This window comes from Capra hircus, chromosome 12 (genome assembly GCF_001704415.2).
Source record: "Capra hircus breed San Clemente chromosome 12, ASM170441v1, whole genome shotgun sequence".
Classification (NCBI taxonomy): domain Eukaryota; kingdom Metazoa; phylum Chordata; class Mammalia; order Artiodactyla; family Bovidae; genus Capra; species Capra hircus.
Window position 1 is genome coordinate 70223772 of NC_030819.1, and position 23514 is coordinate 70247285.

The 23514-nt window shown below is 39.1% G+C and overlaps 1 protein-coding gene across 1 annotated transcript in view; it reads right to left on the reverse strand.

Annotated features, from left to right (window-relative positions):
• Positions 1633-23514, reverse strand: part of LRRC63 (leucine rich repeat containing 63) — a 29608-nt gene continuing 7726 nt past the window's right edge. The window contains exons 3-9 of the mRNA XM_018056312.1: positions 23392-23460; positions 19378-19538; positions 14394-14492; positions 10221-10357; positions 4239-4322; positions 3057-3296; positions 1633-1876 (exon numbers count right to left, since the gene is read on the reverse strand). Of these exons, the coding sequence (XP_017911801.1) occupies positions 1633-1876; positions 3057-3296; positions 4239-4322; positions 10221-10357; positions 14394-14492; positions 19378-19538; positions 23392-23460 (1034 nt within the window). The remainder of the gene's footprint in view (positions 1877-3056; positions 3297-4238; positions 4323-10220; positions 10358-14393; positions 14493-19377; positions 19539-23391; positions 23461-23514) is intronic.

Below are 23514 nucleotides of genomic sequence, written 5' to 3' on the forward strand. Positions count from 1 at the left end.
GGTGTCTGCTGGCTAGAACAACTCTGCACATGTATGTGGCTTTCCAACCAAGCATCAGCCCTCACTGCCAGAAAGTGGGATGAGAGAGAGGTTGGGGAGGGATGGATCATTACCAGAGGAGGGTGTCTGGGCTGTGGAGCGCTTGCTCACCACAGGACACTTGTCTGCCCTTTGTGAGCAAGCCAGAAGGGATCTGGCCCCCGAGCCTGCAGGCAGCAGAGCCCTGGGGGTGGGGGGCCACCTGGAATGCTCATCGCAACTGCCCCAGCCAGGGCTGGAGAAAGCCCCGGAAGGTGAAGCTTCCCCGCCCCCACCTCTGCTATCTCAGTGACAGTGAGTGACCCAGTGGAGAACCTTCAGATGTCATTCACGGGGTATTGTAAGAAGGGCAGTATATGTGGGTCAGATTATCAAGAGTCCAGGCTCAGGGTGTAGGACGGCAGGAGTATGAAACCCAAAGTACTGCCTCTGTGGGCAGGTTATGGTTAACCTGGTTAAACAGTGACACCAGTGAGTGACCCCTGACCAGGAGACGCCGCACACTCCTTAAATTCTAAGCAGGGGCCTTCCCAGGCGGTTCAGTGGTGAAGAACCCACCTGCCAGTGCGGGAGACATGGGTTCCATCTCTGATCTGGGAAGGTCCCATATGCTATGGAGCAACTAAGCCCGTGTGCCATATAGTTGTATATGTTAAAATAAGTTCATCTCATCAGGTTTCATTAGAAATAACATTTTAGTTTTAATTGCACTTAAAAGTTATGCCATACATGAAACGATTCTATGCCTTTCTAAAATTGTTTGTTGTATCAAAATGCCCTTTTACCTTCCTCTTACCAAATACTAATTTCTAAATCCTCAAGTTCTACTGTATGCATATATTGCTTTGCAATGTAATTTTGTACTTATATTTTCTTGCCGGACCATTACTGAAAACCTAATGAACGCTGACATGGGCCTATGGATTCAGGCTTTATGAGATGGTGGTCAAGATAACTGAAAGGTGGTACCAATTTTCTAAGAGCCTGGGTAATGAATTCAAACAAGTGAATGTAGTATTGGAATTAATCCTTTATTCCCCAAAGCAATCCACAATGAAGACAGTTGGCACTGGACAAATTTCAACAGAAATGCACGAATATTGAGAACCTGGCTGCATGACTTTGAATCCATATAGGCTCAAACCCCTCCGATGACTTTCGGATATTGAGAACCTGGCTGCATGACTTTGAATCCATATAGGCTCAAACCCCTCCGATGACTTTCGGATATTGAGAACCTGGCTGCATGACTTTGAATCCATATAGGCTCAAACCCCTCCGATGACTTTGAATTACTATCGTATCCCTGAGAATGGATGCATACAAAGACCAATTGTAAGATGAATCCTTTTTGCAAAGGATTTTAACATTTTTCTTTTCATACTAAACATGCTCTGAAAGACATTTGCTAGATCTTTTTCGAAATCCTCAGACTTTTTTTTACTAATCCTTCTCAAAAAAATATTCTGAAAAGATTTCCTAACAATCACAAAGTTTCATAAGGAGCTAGGATTACAAAGAGGATTCATGTGAGAAGACATCGCCACACAGAACCTGTACTCTTAAAGACATGAATGATTGTACACATTGACTTTAATGGTTTTTAAAGTGGAATTCATAAGTCATTGTAGGATTCATCAATTCAGGATTTAGAGATATTCTTTTTTCAGGAACATGATCGAAAACAACGTTGCTTTCCTTTACTTTCCTATAGCAGGAAGAGGAACAGACATAATATATAACAGGAAGCTGTGTTACTCCAAAAACATCGCAGGATTGGATGATGCGAAAACCTTCACCGAACATTGGACCGTGACACCACTCACATTGGGATGTGCTGCAATGAAGGAAACATCACTGTCTACTAGAGGAAAGACATTTTGCTTGAGGCTATGTCAGACTCAAAGCAGTATGAAACATGGCCTTTCTTATTATTGATCTTACCCTCTCTCTGAGGATTTGACATGCACAAGTGAAAAAGTAAATGCTAAAAAAATCTGTACAAAATAATCCTAATTTTCTAGAACAGGAAAGTATAGCTTTAGAGTAAGAAAGCACCCTAAGGACAATTCCCACAAAATGTGTATAAAATAATCCTAATTTCCTAAAACAGGGAAGTATAGCTGCTCCTATTTAATATGTGACCACAGGGAATTTTTCTGTATTTTCCAAATGTTATATAATAAATACATATTATATTGATTACTCAAAATAAATATATATGTTGTTTTAAAGATAAAGGGACTATTATAACCTAGCATAGGATTAGTATCCACATGTATATATCCCATGTCTGTGAGATCCATATATATTGCACAGTCCATGGAGTCACAGAGTCAGACATAATTGAGCACACATGCACGCAGGCATATTTTTAAAGGCTTACAGGTCAGTTAAATAGTACTTTTAACAGTAGCACATGAACGGACTATTCACAGAAGTAGAAATCTGAACGTCCAAGAACCTCCAGAATAAAGATTCTCAATTTCATTAGTAATCGGGGAATACAAAACAAAATAAAGGATTGTGTTCAGTCATGTCTGAGTCTTGTGCCCCCCATGGACTGTAGCCCACCAGACTCCTCTATCCATGGAATTTCCCAGACAAGGATATGGAGCAGGTTGCCATTTCCTCCTCCAAGGGATCTTCCCAACCCAGGGATTTGAACCCAAGTCTCCTGCATTGGCAGGTGGATTCTTTACTGTTGAGTCACCAGGAAAGCCTCTAGTGGTTCACAGAGAAGACTTAACTAAAACTGTATAGAAGTTGCCAGCTACATCTCCACAATCTGTACCTCACCTTAGATTTAAGTAATAGCTTGAGAATATTAGAAGATAGGCTGAATTCAGACTATATTATTATGCCAGAAAAGCCAGAAGGAACAGTCTAAAGACTTGCATGTGTGGTGTGGTGTGAGGTGTGTGTTTAACTCTAAAACTATCATCTGGCCCTATAATAAACTGTATTTAAAAGCTTAAAAGCGTGTCTTGGTAAAAAGGACTTCAGAATTTGCTCACCATTTTAGTAACTTTTGGATTTCCACTGGGATCACATTATAATATTTATGTAGATTATTCTTTAGAAAGAACAAAGCTGTAATTTGAGTAAGATGTTGTGGATTATTCATAGAATTCTCTTTCCAAAAAATAGGATTAGTGAAATTATTCTCAAATAGGATTTTTTTCAGGTTAAGCTTTAAAATTCCATGTGGAAAACTAGTCAGTTCATTTCCATCAACCATCAATTTTTCAAGTGATCTGCAAACAAAGGAAATCATATTTTAAAAGGAAAAAGTAGACATCTGTCCCCGTGTGCCCCCAAATTGGTATAAAACTTAGTAGTAATAAAATATGAGTGTCAAGTATTTCCTTAAAATCCAGAGATTTAACTTAAAAAGCAACCAACCAATATATTATGCAAATAAGTGCATTTGTGTAAAGGGTAGCGTTAAAGCACATATTTTGTGCAACAAGTCATCACTATGGAAAAAGAAATAATCATAAACATAGAAGAGTGAATGTTATCCTACATAACGTATAATATAATAGGGGTACAAAGAAAATTTATTTTCATAGACAAATTCAACATCAACACATACATTTTGTTTCATTCAGGTGAAAAGTCTCAACTATTGAAGCAGCAATGGGGGGAGACAGACCACTGTGTTAGGTGAAGCTTTTATAAAATATTAAGGAAAACATGTGTTTATGAATTTTAGGGAAGGAAAGAGAGCCAGTAATAGACTTGGAAAATTCAGTGGAGTTCCAAAATTAACAAGGGAGGAAAAAAAGAGAACAAATAGCATCTTGAAATAAAAAATCTCCAAAAAAAAGAAAGAAAGAAATATGAAAAGAAGAAAGTGAAGGGACAGTAAATACAATGTTAAACAGAAGGCAAAAAATTAAATATATCAGCCATAACAAATATGAACAGGCTGAATTCTTCTGTGAAAATACAAAGATTTTTACACAGGAAATTAAATAATTGGTCAAAATATTAGAAAAGCAGAGATAAAATGATCAAATTTTACTAAAGATAATGCTCCTTAGAAACCAACTAAAATCTAGTAAAAGGCATTCAGAGATAAGATAATATTTACATAGTCTGATTTTTAAATGAATGTAAAGAAGTAAATAGCTTTATTTTGCTCTGTCCTTAAGGGGCATACGTCTTATGGGTACTTACTACTTGCAAAATACCTGAGTTTCTGGATATCATTTGGAATAAAAGCAATGCTATTGTAGGAAATATCAAGTTCCTCAAGATTATGCAAGCAAAATAGCCTTTAATGGAAAGAGAAAGTGAATTGTAAAAATGTTTATATGCTTATCATTACTGGATATAAATCATTTCATTCCTCAGTTAGTAGGTAGAAGTACAGAGAGAAATCATATCTTGAAACTTATACAAACAGATTTTTGTTTCCATTATAGATGGTATAATTACAATAATTTTCCTAAAATAATTCATCTATCCCTTAAGACTGATTAGAAATGTTTGGAGTGGTTAAAGCCCCATCTAGAAAAAAAAACCACCTAAGAAATTCCTTGTGCTCAGCGGTGTCTGACTCTTTGAGACCCCATGGACTGTAGCCCGCTAGGCTCCTCTGTCCATGGGGTTCTTCAGGCAAGAATACTGGAGTGGGTTGCCATTTCCAAGGGATCTTCCTGACCAGGGATCAAATGTCCTGTCCCCAGCATCTCCTGCATTGGCAAGCAGATTCTCTATCACTGCGCCACCTGAGAATATGCTGAGAAATTCTTAACAATATTTAAAAATATGTATTTTATTGGTTGCTGTATTAGTTTCCTAGGACTGACGGAACAAATTCTCACAGTCTGGGTGGGCTTAAAACCACAGAAATTTATTCTCTCACGGTACAGGAGGCTGGAAGTCTGAAATCACAGTATCAGCAGCGTGGGTTCCTCTGGAGGCTCTGAGGAAGAAGCCATCCCTTGCCCCTCTCCTAGCTTCTGGGGGCTGCCAGCAGTCCTTGGGGTTCCTTGGTTTGTGAAGTATAACTCCAATCTCCATCTCTGTCTTCATGTGGCCTTCTTATGAGGACACCACTTATTGGATTTAGAGTCCCCTCAAATCCCACCCTAATCAAGTATGACTTCTTGTTAACCAGTTACATCTGCAAAGATCCTATTTCCATATAAGGTCTCATTGTAAGGTTCTGCATGGACATGAACTTTTGAGGGACACCTTTCAACCCAGTGCAGTCTCATTAAGACTTTCCTAGTGAAATATCCTTGATTCTTCCTTCCATTAAGCGAAGTATGGTACTTAGTCACTTCAATCGTTTCCGACTCTTGAAACCCCATGGACTGTAACCCACCAGGCTCCTCTGTCCATGGGATTTCCCAGGCAAGAATATGGGAGTGGGTTGCCATTTTCTTCTCCAATTAAGTGAAGAACTTAAAAGTAAGAACCAAAGAACACAAAGGCTAAGGCAGAGAGCCCTGCCTGGAGGGCGGAGGTGGGAGTCGCTTCCTGAAGACTGGAATGGAAAGGCTGAGTATGACATTCACCCAAATCCCCAGTAATTATCCCCTCTTTGTGAATGCTCTTATCAAATACCTTCCTGTTTTCCACAAAGATGAAAAGTTACTTGCATGATTATTAACTAAAGCACCATGAGCAGAATATTTCATAACTTCCTACTATTTTTTGTGTGGATTGTAATGGTCCTCATGATCTGTCCCCAGGCTACTCATCCAGCTCACCCTATGTTCACATATAGGCCAGGATTTATTTGCTAAAATTCCCTGAATTAGCCCAGTTCTCACATATCTCCAGTTCCCCCAAATTTGACTCTTTGATAAATAGCTTCCTTTTTTTCAGTCTTGACTTGGAAGTCAGCTCTTCCAAGGAACTCTTCCTGAATTCTGCAGACGAGGTGAGCAGCCTCTTCTGCGCTTCTCTGTTTGCCTCTGTCAGAGAATTCGCCACGCTGTGTGACAAATGTCTGTCTCCTAAACAGTGACATTCGGGAGGCCAAGGATTCAATTTTACATTTCTATATGTCTAACGCTTTGCATGGTGCCAAGCACATCAAAAGTACTTCAGTTCAGTTCAGTTCAGTTGCTCAGTCGTGTCCGACTCTTTGCAACCCCATGAATCGCAGCACGCCAGGCCTCCCTGTCCATCACCAACTCCCGGAGTTCACTCAAACTCATGTCCGTTGAGTCAGTGATGCCATCCAGCCACCTCATTCTGTCGTCCCCTTCTTCTCCTCCCCCCAATCCCTCCCAGCATCAAAGTCTTTTCCAATGAGTTAACTCTTCACATGAGGTGGCCAAAGTACTAGAGTTTCAGCTTTAGCATCAGTCCTTCCAAAGAAATCCCAGGGTTGATCTCCTTCAGAATGGACTGGTTAGATCTCCTTGCCTACTTAGGAAATCACAATTGAATGAAAGGCATGGTGATTATTGTTCAGTTGTGACCCCATAGACTGCAGACACCAATCACTGTCTCCCAGAGTTTGCTCAAACTCATGTCCATCGAGTCAGTGATGCCATCCAACCATCTCATCCTCTGTCACCTCCTTCTCCTCCTGCCCTCAATCTTTCGCAGCATCAGGGTCTTTTCCAATGAGTCGACTCTTTGCATCAGGTGGCCAAAGTATCAGAGCTTCAGCTTCAGCATCAGTCCATTCAGTGAATATTCTGGATTGACTTCCTTTAGGATTGACTGGTTGGATCTCTTTGCAGTCCAAGGGACTCTCAAGAGTCTTCTCCAGCATCATAGTTTGAAAGGTGTGGTGATCCTGGTTAATTTTAAATCATTTGCTCTGAGAAATGAATGAGATCAAATAGAAAAGCAAAAAAAAAAAAGACAAACATTTTCAGTTCAATGTTCATCTTAGACTTTTTTCACCTCTGGAAAGAAAATATTAACACCATCTGTTCCAATTTTTTATTTATTTAAAATTATGTTATTTCACTTTTTTATCTCAGTAAGTTTCTAGAATCATTTTGTCTTCCTTTATTTCTTTAGTACAGGCAAACTAGTCTGATCCCAGGCTTTCATCTTTGATGATATATTCCTGTTGATAGTGATGTTTAATTGGGCTTGTAGGCAGCACTGAGAAAGCTAATTAAGAAACTTCATAGGCTCTAGAGATGAAATTTATCTCATTTACATAGGATTTTAGAGAGCAATCTGTTTTAGAGATCAGCCTGTTTAAAAATCCTCAGTTTGGTCTGACAATCTATACCCCACTAGTAACAAATCTATCACAATTTTTAGGATGTATAGAATGTTTTACATTTATTTCATTGTTTTATTTATCAGCACATCATTGAGCAATGAGCTACTTAAACTAGAGCCCTGGTGATGGCTTGGAGGACTGTGCCAGCATTAATAATTGCATGTAATAACATCACACTACCATGGAAATATAACTGTTATTTATTGAGAGTCTATCATGTGTTCATGGCAATTTAGGATGATCTTAGTGGTCACTGGACCACTGCATTACTATTAATATTATTTGCAGATTTTTAAAAATGGAAGCTATAAGAATATTAATAGTTTATCCAAGTTAGTATGAAATCAAACATACCACTCCGTTCTTCAGATATATGGGCATAAAGTAATTCAATCCCTATCTTTAATCGATAGCAATATGGGAAAATAAATTTGTGCATTTCCAGAATCAGCTCTTACTTCAGGTATGAAGTAAGTATGTTCACAAGCATGTTCTTAGGTTCTTTATTTCAAACAGCTTCTCTCTCCCAAAGAACATGCTGGCTAATCAAATCAAACTGTATCAAAAAAGCAAGGCAAAACTTTCAGTCTGTCAGTTAAAAGTGGTAATTTTCTATGTCAATTTTCTCCTGTTATCCACTGAGAAAAAAATTAAGATTTTTTTTTTAACCTTTGTTACAGTCACGCCTGCATAACTTCAGAGGGTAAGTGGTGTGTACATATGTGTGTATGTACACACAGAAACAATTATAGACATGTCTGTACACACAGATTAATATACTTCAGTTACTTATCTCTGTCCACTCAGAGTGTCTACAAGCAATATCATTCCAGTAGCAACTGGACTATCCAGCACCCAGATCTTGCTTTTCAAATACCATCCTCCAACTAAAAAGAAAACAGGATTTCCTAAGAGAAATGGCTGATTCTCATATCAAGGCAGGGCAAGGCACTACAATTTATGTTACTGTGGAGATATAGAGGAGTCAAACAAAAATAAAACCCATAATGCAATATCTTTACTCCCTTAGAATTGATTCTTTCTTTCTTAATACATTTTATGTGTGTTTAATATATTTTATATGTTCACTTCAGTTCAGTCGCTCAGTCGTGTCCGACTCTTTGTGACCCCATGAATCACAGCATGCCAGGCCTCCCTGTCCATCACCAACTCCCAGAGTTCACTCAGACTCAACATCTATCCAGTCAGTGATGCCATCCAGCCATCTCATCCTCTGTCGTCCCCTTCTCCTCCTGCCCCCAATTCCTCCCAGCAGCAGAGTCTTTTCCAATGAGTCAGTTCTTCGCATGAGGTGGACAAAGTACTGGAGTTTCAGCTTCAGCATCATTCCTTCCAAAGAAATCCCAGGGCTGATCTCCTTCAGAATGGACTGGTTGGATCTCCTTGCAGTCCAAGGGACTCTCAAGAGTCTTCTCCAACACCACAGTTCAACAGCATCAATTCTTTGGCGCTCAGCCTTCTTCACAGTCCAACTCTCACATCCATACATGACCACTGGAAAAACCATAGCCTTGACTAGACGGACCTTAGTCAGCAAAGTAATGTCTCTGCTTTTGAATATGCTATCTAGGTTGGTCATAACTTTTCTTCCAAGGAGTAAGCATCTTTTAATTTCATGGCTGCAGTCACCATCTGCAGTGATTTTGGACCTCAGAAAAATAAAGTCTGACACTGTTTCCACTGTTTCCCCATCTATTTCCCATGAAGTGATGGGACCAGATGCCATGATCTTCGTTTTCTGAATGTTGAGCTTTAAGCCAACTTTTTCACTCTCCTCTTTCACTTTCATCAAGAGGCTTTTTAGTTCCTCTTCACTTTCTGCCATAAGGGTGGTGTCATCTGCATATCTGAGGTTATTGATACTTCTCCTGGCAATCTTGATTCCAGCTTGTGTTTCTTCCAGTCCAGGGTTTCTCATGATGTACTCTGCACAGAAGTTAAATAAGCAGGGTGACAATATACAGCCTTGGTGTACTCCTTTTCCTATTTGGAACCAGTCTGTTGTTCCATGTCCAGTTCTAACTGTTGCTTCCTGACCTGCATACAGATTTCTCAAGAGTTAAGAGTATTATATAATACTTATATGTATAAGTATTTTTACACAGTAATGATATAATTTTTATATACTTTTTAATTTTTTAAATGACTGAATAGTTTTACAATGTATGAATATAGATCTTGTTGGATTGTTAATGGCAAACAATGCTAGATGAACAATTTTATAAACAAATTTTGATGTACATTCTTAATTACTATAAGAACCCTCTTTTGCAAAACATTGTTCAACTCTTTAAGAGTCCCTGTGCTCTTAACTCTTTGCCCTTAACTTACATTCAGTTTGTTAAAATCTAACTAGAAGAAATACCTTGTTTTGGCATTTGGTTAGGGTTTTGGTTCAAAACTTTCATTAGGAGTTAAACAGTTACCAGTCCATATGTGGGGAAAAAATAATCCATCTCTTTTATATCCATATGTCAACATTCTTACTGGAGTTTAAAGGATCTGAGATATCATACAGGTGGATTCTTAGTTTATAGATTAGGAAATTGAAGTCTAGAATGGTTAAGTGATTTTCTCCAGATCAAATAGAGAATTCTCAATTATAAGGCTAGAATTCTTAATTCCAAGTTCAGAGTTCTTTCCATATCCAAAGAGGCTCCCCAGGGATAGGTATAAGGCTCTCCCCCGAGCTTCTTTAGATGACTTCATCCACACTCAGATAATGCGTGTCTAGTTACCACCCCCACATCAATTGCCATCAATGTAGCTTATAGGTTGTTTTTTTTTTAATAAGATAAAAAGAATCAAGTCCCCTAATGGGAGCAGAAGAATTATTATCAAATGGCTCAAAAGTAGCTAGCTGCTTTCAAAAGGGAGATTGATCATTTTCTAAATTATACATTCTTTATTTTCTGTGTTTATAATCTCAGACTATCAACCTTACCCAGGTGGAAGAGTGGTAATCAAATTAAAAGCAACATTCAAAGATTTAAGGAGCTTAAGTTGTTGAATTGTCGAAGGGATTTCTTTGATAGGATTATTTCTCAGATTCAGTATTTGCAAATTTTTAAGACAATATATCTAAGGAATAGAAAAGAGAAATAAACATGAGTAGGACAAAAAACCCTTTGAACCAAAGCAGAAAAATCAGTAGCTTACACTCATTTTTCTCAATATATCACATATCTCAATAAGCACCTTTGCTAAGCCTTCAAAATAACTAACCCTCATTCATATCTATGATCTGGTGAGATAGTGTAGCTACTATATTTATATATCCTTGACTCAAGGATGTTCCTTTTCTAAATGGGGAGATCATCCTGTTTAATCAATCTCGTGGTTTTGTAAGAAGCAACCATGCAAAGAATGAGGAATGTAAGAGATACCTGTGTGATGTATTTCTCCTATACTTTTACTCTTAACCTCTTTGTCTCTTTCTCTCTTAAGTGTATCTACTTTAGACAGAATATCACCGGGGCTTGTTTTTTTTTAAGTCCAGTCTGACACACTAGTTTTTGATTGGGATGTTTGAATGTATTCACATTTAATACTACTATTGACATGGCTGGGTTTACATCATAGTTTAACTTGCAGTGTTCCATATGTCTTGTCATTTTTGTTCCTCATCTACTGTCTTTGTCTGCATCAACTGAGTATTTTAGAGTATAGCATTTTAATTACTTTAATGATTTTTCCCCACTATATTCTCCCCAGTTATTAGTGATTAAAGCTTGTAATATACTCCTTGACTTATCAGAATCTACTTCAGATTTACACTAATTCCAGTGAGATATGGAAATGTTACTAAATAGCTCTATCCCCTCTTTCTTTTTTGTACTATAATTGTTATACATACTACATTCATATATGTTACAGACCTAACAATACATTATTTAATTACCATTGTATGTGATTTTGTGGCTAAGAGAAGAAAGGAGACCAAGTAAATATTTGTATGGTTTGTTACATTTACCATTTTTGCTTTTACTTTTTTCTATCCTAAACTATTTCAGTAGGCTCTGTCCTCTGCCAGCATCTACCACCTTGAATTTTTCATGAAACTTGTAATGAATCCAGTCACCACACTTATACCAGCCTCTGGTCTTCTATTCACTTCTTTCACACTAAGATAATAACTTGGCATCATTTGCCTGCCCCTAGTAAAGCACTTCCAAGTCTGGATATTGCCGTTTTCATTGGAATATTTTATCTATAGCTATACAACACGGATCTGCCTTTTAATGGCAAGTTCTACTTATTTCTATCACTTTAAAAATGAGCACTTTATATTTTACAACAGAAAATCTCCCATACAGTTATACATTTTAGCGGTTAAAGTATTCTTTGACAGATCCATATGTCTCACATATAACTTGTTTAGAAGAAAGGTTAAAATTAACATGAAGAACTAAGATCCCTATACTCCTCAGGAATTCTTGTCATTTTTGTCTTAGTCAAATCAAGCAAACTAGTGTGACATACTCAAAAAGAAAAAGTAACTCTTCTAGTAAAAATAATAACACAGTTGTTGTTGAGTCGCTAGTTCAGTTCAGTTCAGTTCAGTTGCTCAGTCGTGTCTGACTCTTTGTGACCCCATGAATCACAGCATGCCAGGCCTCCCTGTCCATCACCAACTCCTGGACTTCACTCAGACTCACGTCCATCGAGTCAGTGATGCCATCCAGCCACCTCATCCTCTGTCGTCCCCTTCTCCTCCTGCCCCCAATCCTTCCCAGCATCAGAGTCTTTTCCAATGAGTCCACTTGTCGCATGAGGTGGCCAAAGTATTGGAGTTTCAGCTTTAGCATCATTCCTTCCAAAGAAATCCCAGGGCTGATCTCCTTCAGAATGGACTGGTTGGATCTCCTTGCAGTCTAAGGGACTCTCAAGAGTCTTCTCCAACACCACAGTTCAAAAGCATCAATTCTTTGGCGCTCAGCCTTCTTCACAGTCCAAATCTCACATCCATATATGACCACTGGAAAAATTATAGCCTTGACTAGATGGACCTTTGTTGGCAAAGTTTCAACATGCTATCTAGGTTGGTCATAACTTTTCTTCCAAAGAGTAGGCGTCTTTTAATTTCATGGCTGCAGTCACCATCTGCAGTGATTTTGGAGCCCAAAAAAATAAAGTCTGACACTGTTTCCACTGTTTCCCCATCTATTTCCCATGAAGTGATGGGACCGGATGCCATGATCTTCGTTTTCTGAATGTTGAGCTTTAGGCCAACTTTTTCACTCTCTACTTTCACTTTCATCAAGAGGCTTTTTAGTTCCTCTTCACTTTCTGCCATAAGGGTGGTGTCATCTGCATATCTGAGGTGATTGATATTTCTCCCAGCTATCTTGATTCCAGCTTGTGCTTCTTCCAGTCCAGCGTTTCTCATGATGTACTCTGCATATAAGTTAAATAAGCAGGGTTGAGTTGCTAAGTCATGTCCAACTCTTTGTGACCCCATGGGCTACAGCAAGCCAGGTTTCTCCGTCCTTCACTGTCTCCCAGACTTTGCTCAAACTCATGTCCATTGAGTCAGTGATGCTACCTAACCATCTGATCCATGGGACATAGTGAAGAGTTCTGATAAAATGTGGTCTCCTGGAGGAAGGAATGGCAGACCACTCCAGTATTCTTGCCATGAGAACCCCACGAACAGGATGAAAAGGCAAAACACAACATTGTAGAGAAATTATGAAAATGTATGTTTTCAATACTGCATATTTGAAACAGAAAGCAAGTCAGTTTGCTGGAAATCAATTTGCTTTAAAAGTCAATATTCTAGAAATCAATTCATGAAACAATAAAATACCCTATGACCAATTAAACAATGACTAAGCCATCACTTCATGGGAAATAGATGGGGAAACAGTGGAAACAGTGTCAGACTTTATTTGTTTGGGCTCCAAAATCACTGCAGATGGTGATTGCAGCCATGAAATTAAAAGATGCTTCTCCTTGGAAGGAAAGTTATGACCAACCTAGATAGCATATAAAAAAGCAGAAATGTTACTTTGCCAACAAAGGTCCATGTAGTCAAGGCTATGGTTTTTCCAGTGGTCATGTATGGATGTGAGAGTTGGACTGTGAAGAAAGCTGAGCGCCGAAGAATTGATGCTTTTGAACTGTGGTGTTGGAAAAGACTCTTGAGAGTCCCTTGGATGGCAAGGAGATCCAACCAGTCCATTCTAAAGGAGATCGGTCCTGGGTGTTCATTGGAAGGACTCATGCTGAAGCTGAAACTCCAATACTTTGGCCACCTCATGCAAAGAGTTGACTCACTGGGAAAAGACTCTGATGCTGGGAGGGATTGGGGGCAGGAGGAGAAGGGGACGACAGAGGATGAGATGGCTGGATGGCATCACTGACTCGATGGACGTGAGTCTGAGTGAATTCTGGGAGTTGCTGATGGACAGGGAGGCCTGGGGTGCTGTGATTCATGGGGTCGCAAAGAATCGGACACGACTGAGCGACTGAACTGAACTGAACTGGACTGAAAGACACAGAAAACATAATCTGTCCTGAGCTTCCCTGGTGGCTCAGATGGTGAAGAATCTGTCTGCAAGTGCAGGAGACCTGAGTTTGACCCCTGGATCAGGAAGACCCCCTGGAGAAAGTAATGGCTATAATTGTCCTCATTAGTCATAATGACATATTTATATAAAATGACATTGAATTACCTCTTCCCATATCTGATTATCCTTGGTATGTTTTACTGAGCAGATTATCCTATTTCACCCTATGATAATGAATACTTGTTACAACATCATATTACCTGGTCACTAAAGATTGTCTTTAAAGCTTCCAATTAACATAGATAAGGTATATCTTAGATTTTATTCAGAATCAGGAAAAAAAATAATTTTACATGCATTGTTTAATTATGAGAACATATTTGAGAACCAGACTATAACACAGTCTTTGAGGATTTTGTCATTAGCACTTCCTAAGAAAAACGTACTATACTTTTGGTACTTTTGAAAGTAAGCCTTTTGGGTGCAATCCAAAATACATTTACTTTACAGTAACTCCAAGGTGCCATAAGTGTCTATTTTAAATTAATAATTATTATAAATAGTAAGAAATTATGATAATCGATACAATAATAAAATGGACTTACTTCTGTGGGGAAGTCACTGATGTTATTATATGATAAATTAAGATATACCAACTGGAAAGCCAAAGGTGTTAGATCTGGACAATTTAGGAGAAAAAAGCCCTAGAAGAAAGTGACAAGAGAAAAAGTTAATTATTTACCATGCACAAAATATTTTATACAAGAGTTTAAAAAGATGAGCATTTTAGCCTTTCATGATAATAATTTCTTAAATATGTAAATAAACAAAATAGAAAAACTACCAAGTATTTATGCATGTAATAAATACAGTGTTATATGTGTGACAGGCATTATTTCAACTAATAGCAAGCAAACACTTATTGACTGTCCACTACATGCTGAAATAAATAAATATATTTTATATTTAATTCTCTTTATCCCCTATTTTTCATGTCTCTACTTCTATTTCTCTGTTATCTTTTTATTAATCTATCTAAGATTTTTTTAACTGCCTAAATATGCTAATTTCTGACTTAGGAAAATGTATGCCTTAATTTGGACTAAAATTTTTCCATTTTATCACAGTTGTTGTATTTATTGGGAAAATATTGTTCTTATTATTTTGTTATTTTCTATTTTAATGTCTGAGAAAATGTGATGATTTCTCCATTTTAAGTTTTGAATTTGGTGTTTAGAGTTCCTTTTTTTCTTAATCATATCATGGATTTATCAATTTTATTAATTAATTAACAAAGGGTATTGATCCATAGTTTTCTTGTGGTGTCTTCAACTTCCTACGATATCTGGGTTATACTGATAGCATAAAATGTGTTCTGGATTGTGATATTTTTACTTAGTAAAAAATATATTTGGTCATCTGAAAGACCAAAATATATTTCTTATATACAGTTGCACTTCATCCATGCTTCCTGGCTACTAGCTCCCGGAACCCTTGGAATTTCCTAGGCAATAAGAGCAAAGGGGACATTTTTTGCCATAATAGTTATTTCCTTATCTTCAGTTCCTGAAGTTGTTTCAGAGCCATGAAGGCAAAATGAGTGTCTTATTATTCATAACAAACCCCTTTATAGCACAACTGTGTTTATGTAAACGCAGTAACTTTTGAAAAGCTCCTAAGGATGGAGACTGGTTATCAGAGGAACCCACCATGTGATTAGAAGGTTAGAACTTTCAATCTCCTCACCTCTGAAGAGGGGGACAATTAAAGACTAACCTCAATCGCCAATGGTCAAAAATTTAGTCAATGATACCCATGAATGAAGCCTCCGTAAAACCAGAAGAACAGAGTGTGGAACGTTCCAGGCTGGTGAATGCATGGAGATTTGGGGAGAGCAGCACCTGGAGAAGGTGTGGAACCTCTGAACCCTTTCTTCATATCTTCCCCTCTGTATCTCTTCATCTGGCTGTTGATTCATATCCTTTAATATCCTTTGTAATAAGCCAGTAATCAAGTAAGTAAGTCGCTTTTCTGAGTTCTGTGAGCCGCTCTAGGAGATGAATGGAAGCCAAGAAGCGGGTTGTGAGAATTTCTGATTCATGGCCTGTCAGTCAGAAGTATGGGGCTTCCCAGTGGCACCAGCGGTAAAGAATCCTCCTGCCAGTGCAGGAGACGTAAGAGCCGCAGGTTCAATCCCTGGGGTGGGAAGATCCCCTTGAGGAGGAAATGGCAACTCACTCCTGGATTATTGCCTGGAAAATCCCACGGACAGGGGAGTCTGGTAGGCTACAGTTCATGGGGTCGCATAAAGTCCAACATGACTGAAGCGATTTAGCATGGACGTGTCAGAAGTATAAGTAACAACTTATGATTGGCATCCTGAGTTGGAGGGGGTCCTTGGAACCTCCGATCTGTAGCTGGTTGGTCAGAATCGCAGGTCAACATCCTGGGCTTGTGATTGGTGTCCAGAGTGGAGGGCAGTCTTGCGGGACTGAGCACGTTCCCTGTGGAACCCAGTGTTATCTCTGGATAGACACTGTCAGAACTGAGTAGAACTGTGGAACACCCAGCTGGTGTCCAAGAATTGTTTTGTGACGAGGAATTCCCCTATTCAGCAGTGGAACTGGGTTGTGTTCCTACCTCTTTTATTTTCTGGAAGTTTTAGAGAAGGATAGATGTTTATTTTCCTTTAAACAATCAGCAAAATGCACCCATGAAGCCATTCGGTCCTGCATTCTTCTTTGTTCAGAAGTTTTGATTATTTATTAAATCTATTCACTTTTTAGGCGTCTGCTCAAATTTCTAGTTCTTGTTGAGTCAGTTTTGTTAATTTGTGTTTTTCTAGAAAATGTTTCATCTCATCCAGGATATTTAGTTTGCAGGCATATAATTGCTCCTACTGTTCTCTTATAATCCCATTTACTTCCGTGTTTGCTTATAATCCCATTTACTGAAGCCAGTAGTAACTTTTCCATTTTCATTCCTGATTTTATTTATTTGTACCTTCTGTCTTTCTTTTTTAGTCTAGCTAAAGGTCAACTTTGTTGATGTTTTCAAAGCACTAACTTTTGGTTTCTTTGATTCTCTTACTTTCCTATTCTGTTTCATCTATCGCCATTCTAATCTCTGCTGTTCCCTTCTTTCTGCTAATTTTGGATTTAGTTTGCTCTCTTAATCAAGTTCCTTAAAGTACAAAGTTAGGTTGTTGATTCGAGATCTTTCTTTTCCACATATCTATTCCCCACACATAGCAGTGTATCTCCCAATATCAACATTTCACACACCAGTATGTTTTGTTATAATCAATGGGCTAACATCACTATTGTTCAGTAGCTAAATCATATCCAGCTCTTTGCAACCCTACAGACTGCAGCATGCCACGCTTCCCTTTCCTTCACTATCTCCGGGATTTTGCTCAAACCCATGTCCATTGAGTCGGTGATGCCATCCAACCATCTCATCCTCTTTTGTCCTCTTCTCCTGTCCTCAATCTTTCCCAGTATCAGGGTCTTTTCCAGTGAGTCAGCTCTTTGCTTCAGGTGGCCAAAGTATTAGAGCTTCAGCTTCAGCATCAGTCCTTCCAGTGAATATTCAGGGTTGATTTCTTTTATGGCTGATTAGTTTGATCTCTTTGCAGTCCAATGGACTCTCAAGAGTCTTCTCCAGCATCACAGTTTGAAAGCATCAATTCTTCAGCTCTCAGCTTTCTTTACGGTCTACCTCTCAAATCCATATATGACTATACAGATCTTTGGCAGTAAAGTGATATCTCTTCTTTTAATACACTATATGGGCTAGTCACAGCTTGTTTTTCAAGGGCAAGCATCTTTTAATTTTGTAGCTACATCACAGTCTACAGTGATTTTGGAGCCCAAGAAAATGAATTTGTCACTGTTTCCACTTCTTCCCCTTCTATTTGCCATGAAGTGATGGGACCAGATGCCATGGTCTTTGTTTATTGAATGTTAAGTTTTAAGCCAGTTTTTTCACTCCTTTTTCACCCTCATCAAGAGCCTCTTTATTTCCTCTTCGCCCTCGGCTATTAGGATGGTATCATCTGCAGATTGTTGATATTTCTCTTGGTAATCTTGATTCCAGCTTGTGATTCATCCAGCCCAGCATTTTGCATGATGTACTCTGCATAGAAATTAAGTAAGCAGGGTGACAATATACAGGGAGCCTTGACGTACTCCTTTTCCAATTTTGAACTAGTCCTTTGTTCCATGTCTGGTTCTAACTGTTGCTTCTTGTGCTGCATACAGGTTTCTCAGGAGGCAGGTTTGGTGGTCTGGTATTCCCATCTCTTGAAGAATTTTCCACAGTTTGTTGTGATCCACACAGTCACAGGCTTTAGCGTAGTCGATGACGTATAAGCTTTTTCCTGGAATTCCCTTGCTTTTTCTATGATCCAACAGTTTGATCTCTGGTTCCTGAACTTTTTCTAAATCCAGCTTGTTCATCTGGAAGTTCTCGCTTTACTTACTGTTGAAGCCTAGCTTGAAGAATTTTGAACATTACTAACATTAGCACTAGTCTAGTCAAGACTATGGTTTTTCCAGTGGTCATGTATGGATGTGAGAGTTGGATTGTGAAGAAGGCTGAGCGCCAAAGAATTGATGCTTTTGAACTGTGGTGTTGGAGAAGACTCTTGAGAGTCCCTTGGACTGCAAGGAGATCCAACTAGTCCATTCTAAAAGAGATCAGTCCTGGGTGTTCACTGGAAGGAGTGATGCTAAAGCTGAAACTCCAATACTTTGGCCACTGATGTGAAGAGTTGACTCCTTGGAAAAGAACCTGGATGCTGGGAGGGATTGGGGGCAGGAGGAGAAGGGGACGACAGAGGATGAGATGGCTGGATGGCATCACTGACTCGATGGACGTGAGTCTGAGTGAACTCCGGGAGTTGGTGATGGACAGGGAGGCCTGGCGTGCTGCAATTCATGGGATCGCAAAGAGTCGGACACGACTGAGCGACTAAACTGAACTGAACATGAGCATATCATTATCAACCTAAATCCAAAATTTATGTCAAAGTTTGTGTCATATATCCTAAGGGTCTTGACAGATGTATGATGAAATCTGTTCATTATGATAATATTAAATCACACAGGATAATTTCACTTCCCTAAAAAACCTCTTTGCTCCTGCTGTTCATGCTTCCCTCCCTCCCCCCAGAACCATTATAAGCACTGATAGCGTTACTGTCACCATGGTTTTACCTTTCTAGAAGTTTGTTGTTGCTGCTATTCCTCGTTCACTCCATTACTACCTGCTTGGCATCCAATTAATTTTTTGTAATCTGTCATGTTGATTCCCTTCTCATTCTCTTTTGTGTATATTTTATAGACAGCTCCTTAGGAATGGTTACCATGAAAATTAAATTGGCATCCTAAGTTTAAAACATCTAGCTTGGATTGATACCAAGTTAACTTCAAGAGAACACAAAACTGTTCTTACTATACAACTCCATCACCCCAACTGCTTCAGGTTGTCTCTTCAATACCATGCAGAGTAACCTAAGTTAGGAAACCTAAAGAAAAAATATCTGACAATACAACAGGAAATTGCCATTAAAAGTACCAAGCATACCTTCAGATTAAGTGCATTTCTTCCATGAACTTGACAGTTTATTATGGCCAGGTTGGTCATGGCTAGTATTGTTTCATAGCGTGTTGCCACAATAGTCTTGAAACCTTCACCTTGTACGACAGGTACCACTGTAGGATCTATTTTTTTAGATTTAATGCTATCTAAATAAACAAAACAAAACAAACATGAAACATAAATGTGTCATCACTTAGAGTGAAACCTAAAAGGTATTTGTACTGTAACAATTATTGCTGTCGTTGGTTAGTCACTGAATCATGTCAGACTTGTCTGCGACTGCCAGGCTCCTCTGTCCATGGGATTTCCCAGGCGAAAATACTGGAGTGGGTTGCCATTTCCTTCTCCAAAGGATCTTCCCAACCCAGGGATTGCAGGCATCTCCTGAGTCCCTCCCACTGCAGGTAGATTCTTTATCAACGAGCCACCAGGGAAGTTTCTAGGACAGCAGTGAAAAGTGAAGATGTTAGTCACTCAGTTGTGAGTGACTCTTAGGAACCCCATGGACTGTAGCCTGCCAGGTTCCTCAGTCCACGGAGTTCTCCAGGCAAGCATACTGGAAGAAGGAGCCATTCCCTTTTCCAGGGGCTCTTCTTGACCCAGGGATCAAACCTGGGTCTCCTGCATTGCAGGTAGATTCTTTACCATCTGAGCCACCAGAAAAGCCTGGTAAGTCAACAGAAGTAGGTTACCTAGATACATCCTTTGGAAGAGATTGCTTTTAATCTTCAAACCTCATGTTCGAGATTCCCTACAACCTTCATCCACCCAACCTCAGTTGGTTCTACTGACCAAACTTTTTAATATCAGATAGCACAGTTGTCTTTCAAAAAGAAAACCATAAGCTAATAGATTTCTACCTCAATAATTTAGAGTCCATCAGACTTTTATACTATATATAAAAATATCTGATTTTACAATGAATTACACAAACAACTTCTTGCTTCATAAAATGAAGACAGGGCATCATGTAAACATATCTCAGATAGAGATCACATCCCAAGGCGCAACCTTGCTTCTTCCTTAATATCACCTTGACACATGATTCCAATACCCTATGTAACTCAGTTTGAAGACCTCACACAGGGAAAGGAAAATAAAAACCTAAACAACTCAGAAGTAGCCAAACAGCAACCACCTGCATTTACTTTATCATGATCCTTGTGGGTTTCACCTTTCCTCAAGAATGGTCTACTCAAGGGATTTCCCTGGCGGTCCAGTGTTTAAGACTCTGAACTTCAAATTCAGGGGGTGAGGGAGTGCTGGTTCAGTCCCTGGCTGGGAAACTAAGATCCCACTTGCAGCTTGGCCAAAAATAAATAGAACTATCTTAAAAAAAAAAAAAAAGGCCTATTTAAGCAGACACCCAGGAGTGGGAGGAAGATATTTTGAAATATAATATTTTACATTCCCAGCCATTTTTGCTGTATTACTTGCACCAACAAATTTTATCATCTCAGTAGCTCTTGTATTATGCTTCAGTAAAAAGAAATGGGGCATGCTAGACCAGAGAAAACAATGTTCAGTTGTTAATTTCTAAAATAGACCCACTTCAGGTCAACAGATGTGAAAGTTAGCCGCAGAATGAAGATGTATGATGTGATACAGAGATTCCTTGTCTCGTGGGAGGGAAGAGAGCGACAGGACTGGAGAAGGGGTGAGGACAGAAGTCTGCGGCCTGCTTTCTGTCCACCCACGCTCATGGCTAAGCTCACGCAGTTGGTTTCTGATTGAAAGCTAGGGAGATGGAGGTGGCAGAGGTGGTTAGAAATTCCCCGACAGATCTCTGAAGGATCTGAGGATGCTAAAACTCACCTGGAACTTTTAAAGAGGGAAACATCAGAGAGGAATAAACTCTGTAAGTTAGAGATGCTAAGCTGATTTGTTCAGGCCTAGGACATGGAGGGGCTTCTCAGTGGTTCAGTGGTAAAGAATTCGCCTGCAATGCGGGAGATGCAGGAGCTGAGGGTTCAATCCCTGGGTCAGGAAGATCCCCTGGAGAAGGGAATAGCAACCCACTCCAGCATTCTTGCCTGCAGAATCCCGTAGACAAGAGCCTGGTGGGCTACAGTCCATGAGGTTGCAAAGAGTTGGACACGACTTAGGGACTCAGCAGACACATGCACGTGACATGGAGGACACCCAGAAGGTAATTTATGTCACAGATAGGGACAGGGAGCGGCTAGAAGGCTAGCATGCGCAGAAAGCCCTGTGGTTGCTACAGTTAATGATATTACACACATATATTTGACAGTGTATCTGAAAGTTGCTGAGAGAGTCAAGTTTAAAATTTTCATCACAAGAAAAAATTGTGAAGGGATGGATATTAACTCAATTTATTGTGGTAATCATTTTACCATATATTCGTGTATCAAATCAGTGTGCTGTTCACTTTAAATGTATACAGAGTTACATGTGAATTACATCTCAATGCAACTGAGGAAAAAAGAAAGTTTTATGGTTGGAGTGTTCTTCTGTGTAAAGTGTGAGATTGAAAAGTGTTAGTCACTCAATCGTGTCCAACTCTTTGAGATCTCAAGGAGTATAGCCCGCCAGGCTCCACTGTCCATGGGATTTCCCAGACAAAAATACTGGAGTGGGTAGCCATTCCCTTCTCCAGGGGGTCTTCCCAACCCAGGGATTGAACCTGGGTCTCCTACATTACAGGCAGATTCTCTACTATCTGAGCCACCATCTCCTACTAAACACATCCATTGAATCACTAATTTGCTATATTATGCTTCCTGTTCTAAAATTTTATGTGATTATTTTTTTTTAATTTCAGTTCTCTGATAAAATTCTCCAACTATTTTTTTCAACATAGTAATCACAATTATTTTAAAATCCTTGTTTGAAAATTCTAGTATCTGAATGTGCGATTCTCATCCTATTGCCTGTTTCTTTCTACTGGTTTTCAGACATTTTATCCTATTTTTAGGATGTTGAAAAAAAAATTGGGGTTTTACAATTTAAAGCTGGACATTCTGGATAACAATTTTAAAGGGTCTGGATAATATTTTCTGTCTCTAGGTTTTCTTTGACTGGACAGGAATTATCACTGTGATTTATCAAGGATTGGTTTTGAGTTTTGTAGGGGATAACCTATTTTAGTTTTGTCCTTTCTCCTCAAACACCATTCTTATTCCCAAGGCATGGGTCCTCTGGGTCTTCAACTGAAAGCTTACCAAAGCCCTTCCACTTCAACAGAGCTTGAAAACTTTAAGAATTGTCTCCTGTGCAACTGGTAAAATTCATGCTCACTTAATTAGCATCTCAGCCGATGTTTCCTGCTGTGTTCCTTAGTGCATCGTCCAGCGCGCGCCCAGTTTAGAAACACCCAACACCCTTAACACCCGTGGGTCTGTTTCTACTGCTTACTCTTTCTGCTAGCTCCCATTCATTTTGTCTTTCTTTGTGTACCTGAAAACTGTGAACTGTTAACTACACATTATTTGTGAAATTGTTTATAGAAATAATGTGAGGTGTAGGATGAAGTCATCTTTCTTTAAACATGAGTTTTCATTTGTTTCTGCTCAGTAACTAAGGTCAAAACGCTTAAAACAGTGCTGGCACATGGCAAGAAGCTATCATGATGCCATATCAGTCTTCCCCACCCAGATTAAGAATACTCTAGCTTTTAAGATCTCAACATCAATACAAAGTTGGGTTTATAGTCAGCACTTTAAAAATAGTAGCTGGGGATTTCTGTAGTGGTCCAGTGGTAAAGACTGTGTTCCAAATACAGAGGGCCCAGATTCGATCCCTGGTCAGGGGACTAGATTCCGCATGCTGTAAGTAAAGATCCTGCATGCTGCCCCCAAGACCCGGTGCAGCCAAAAAAAAAAAAAAGTTGCTGAGTAAATAGTTTAAGGAAATGATAATGAGGTGTGACATATGTGTGAATCACACACATATACACAAATGCACAAAATCACAAATACTTCCATGGTGAGAGAATCATACATATAATTTTTTAAAGAATAATATAGACCTATTTACCTTCATGTAGGCTCAGCATGCTTTGTGTTGGGACAGTTTCTATAGGTTCATGTTCTGTTACACGGCTTTCTAGAAAAAAAATTAAAATAGGCCCATGGTTAGATGTGCGTGAAATTTCATGTT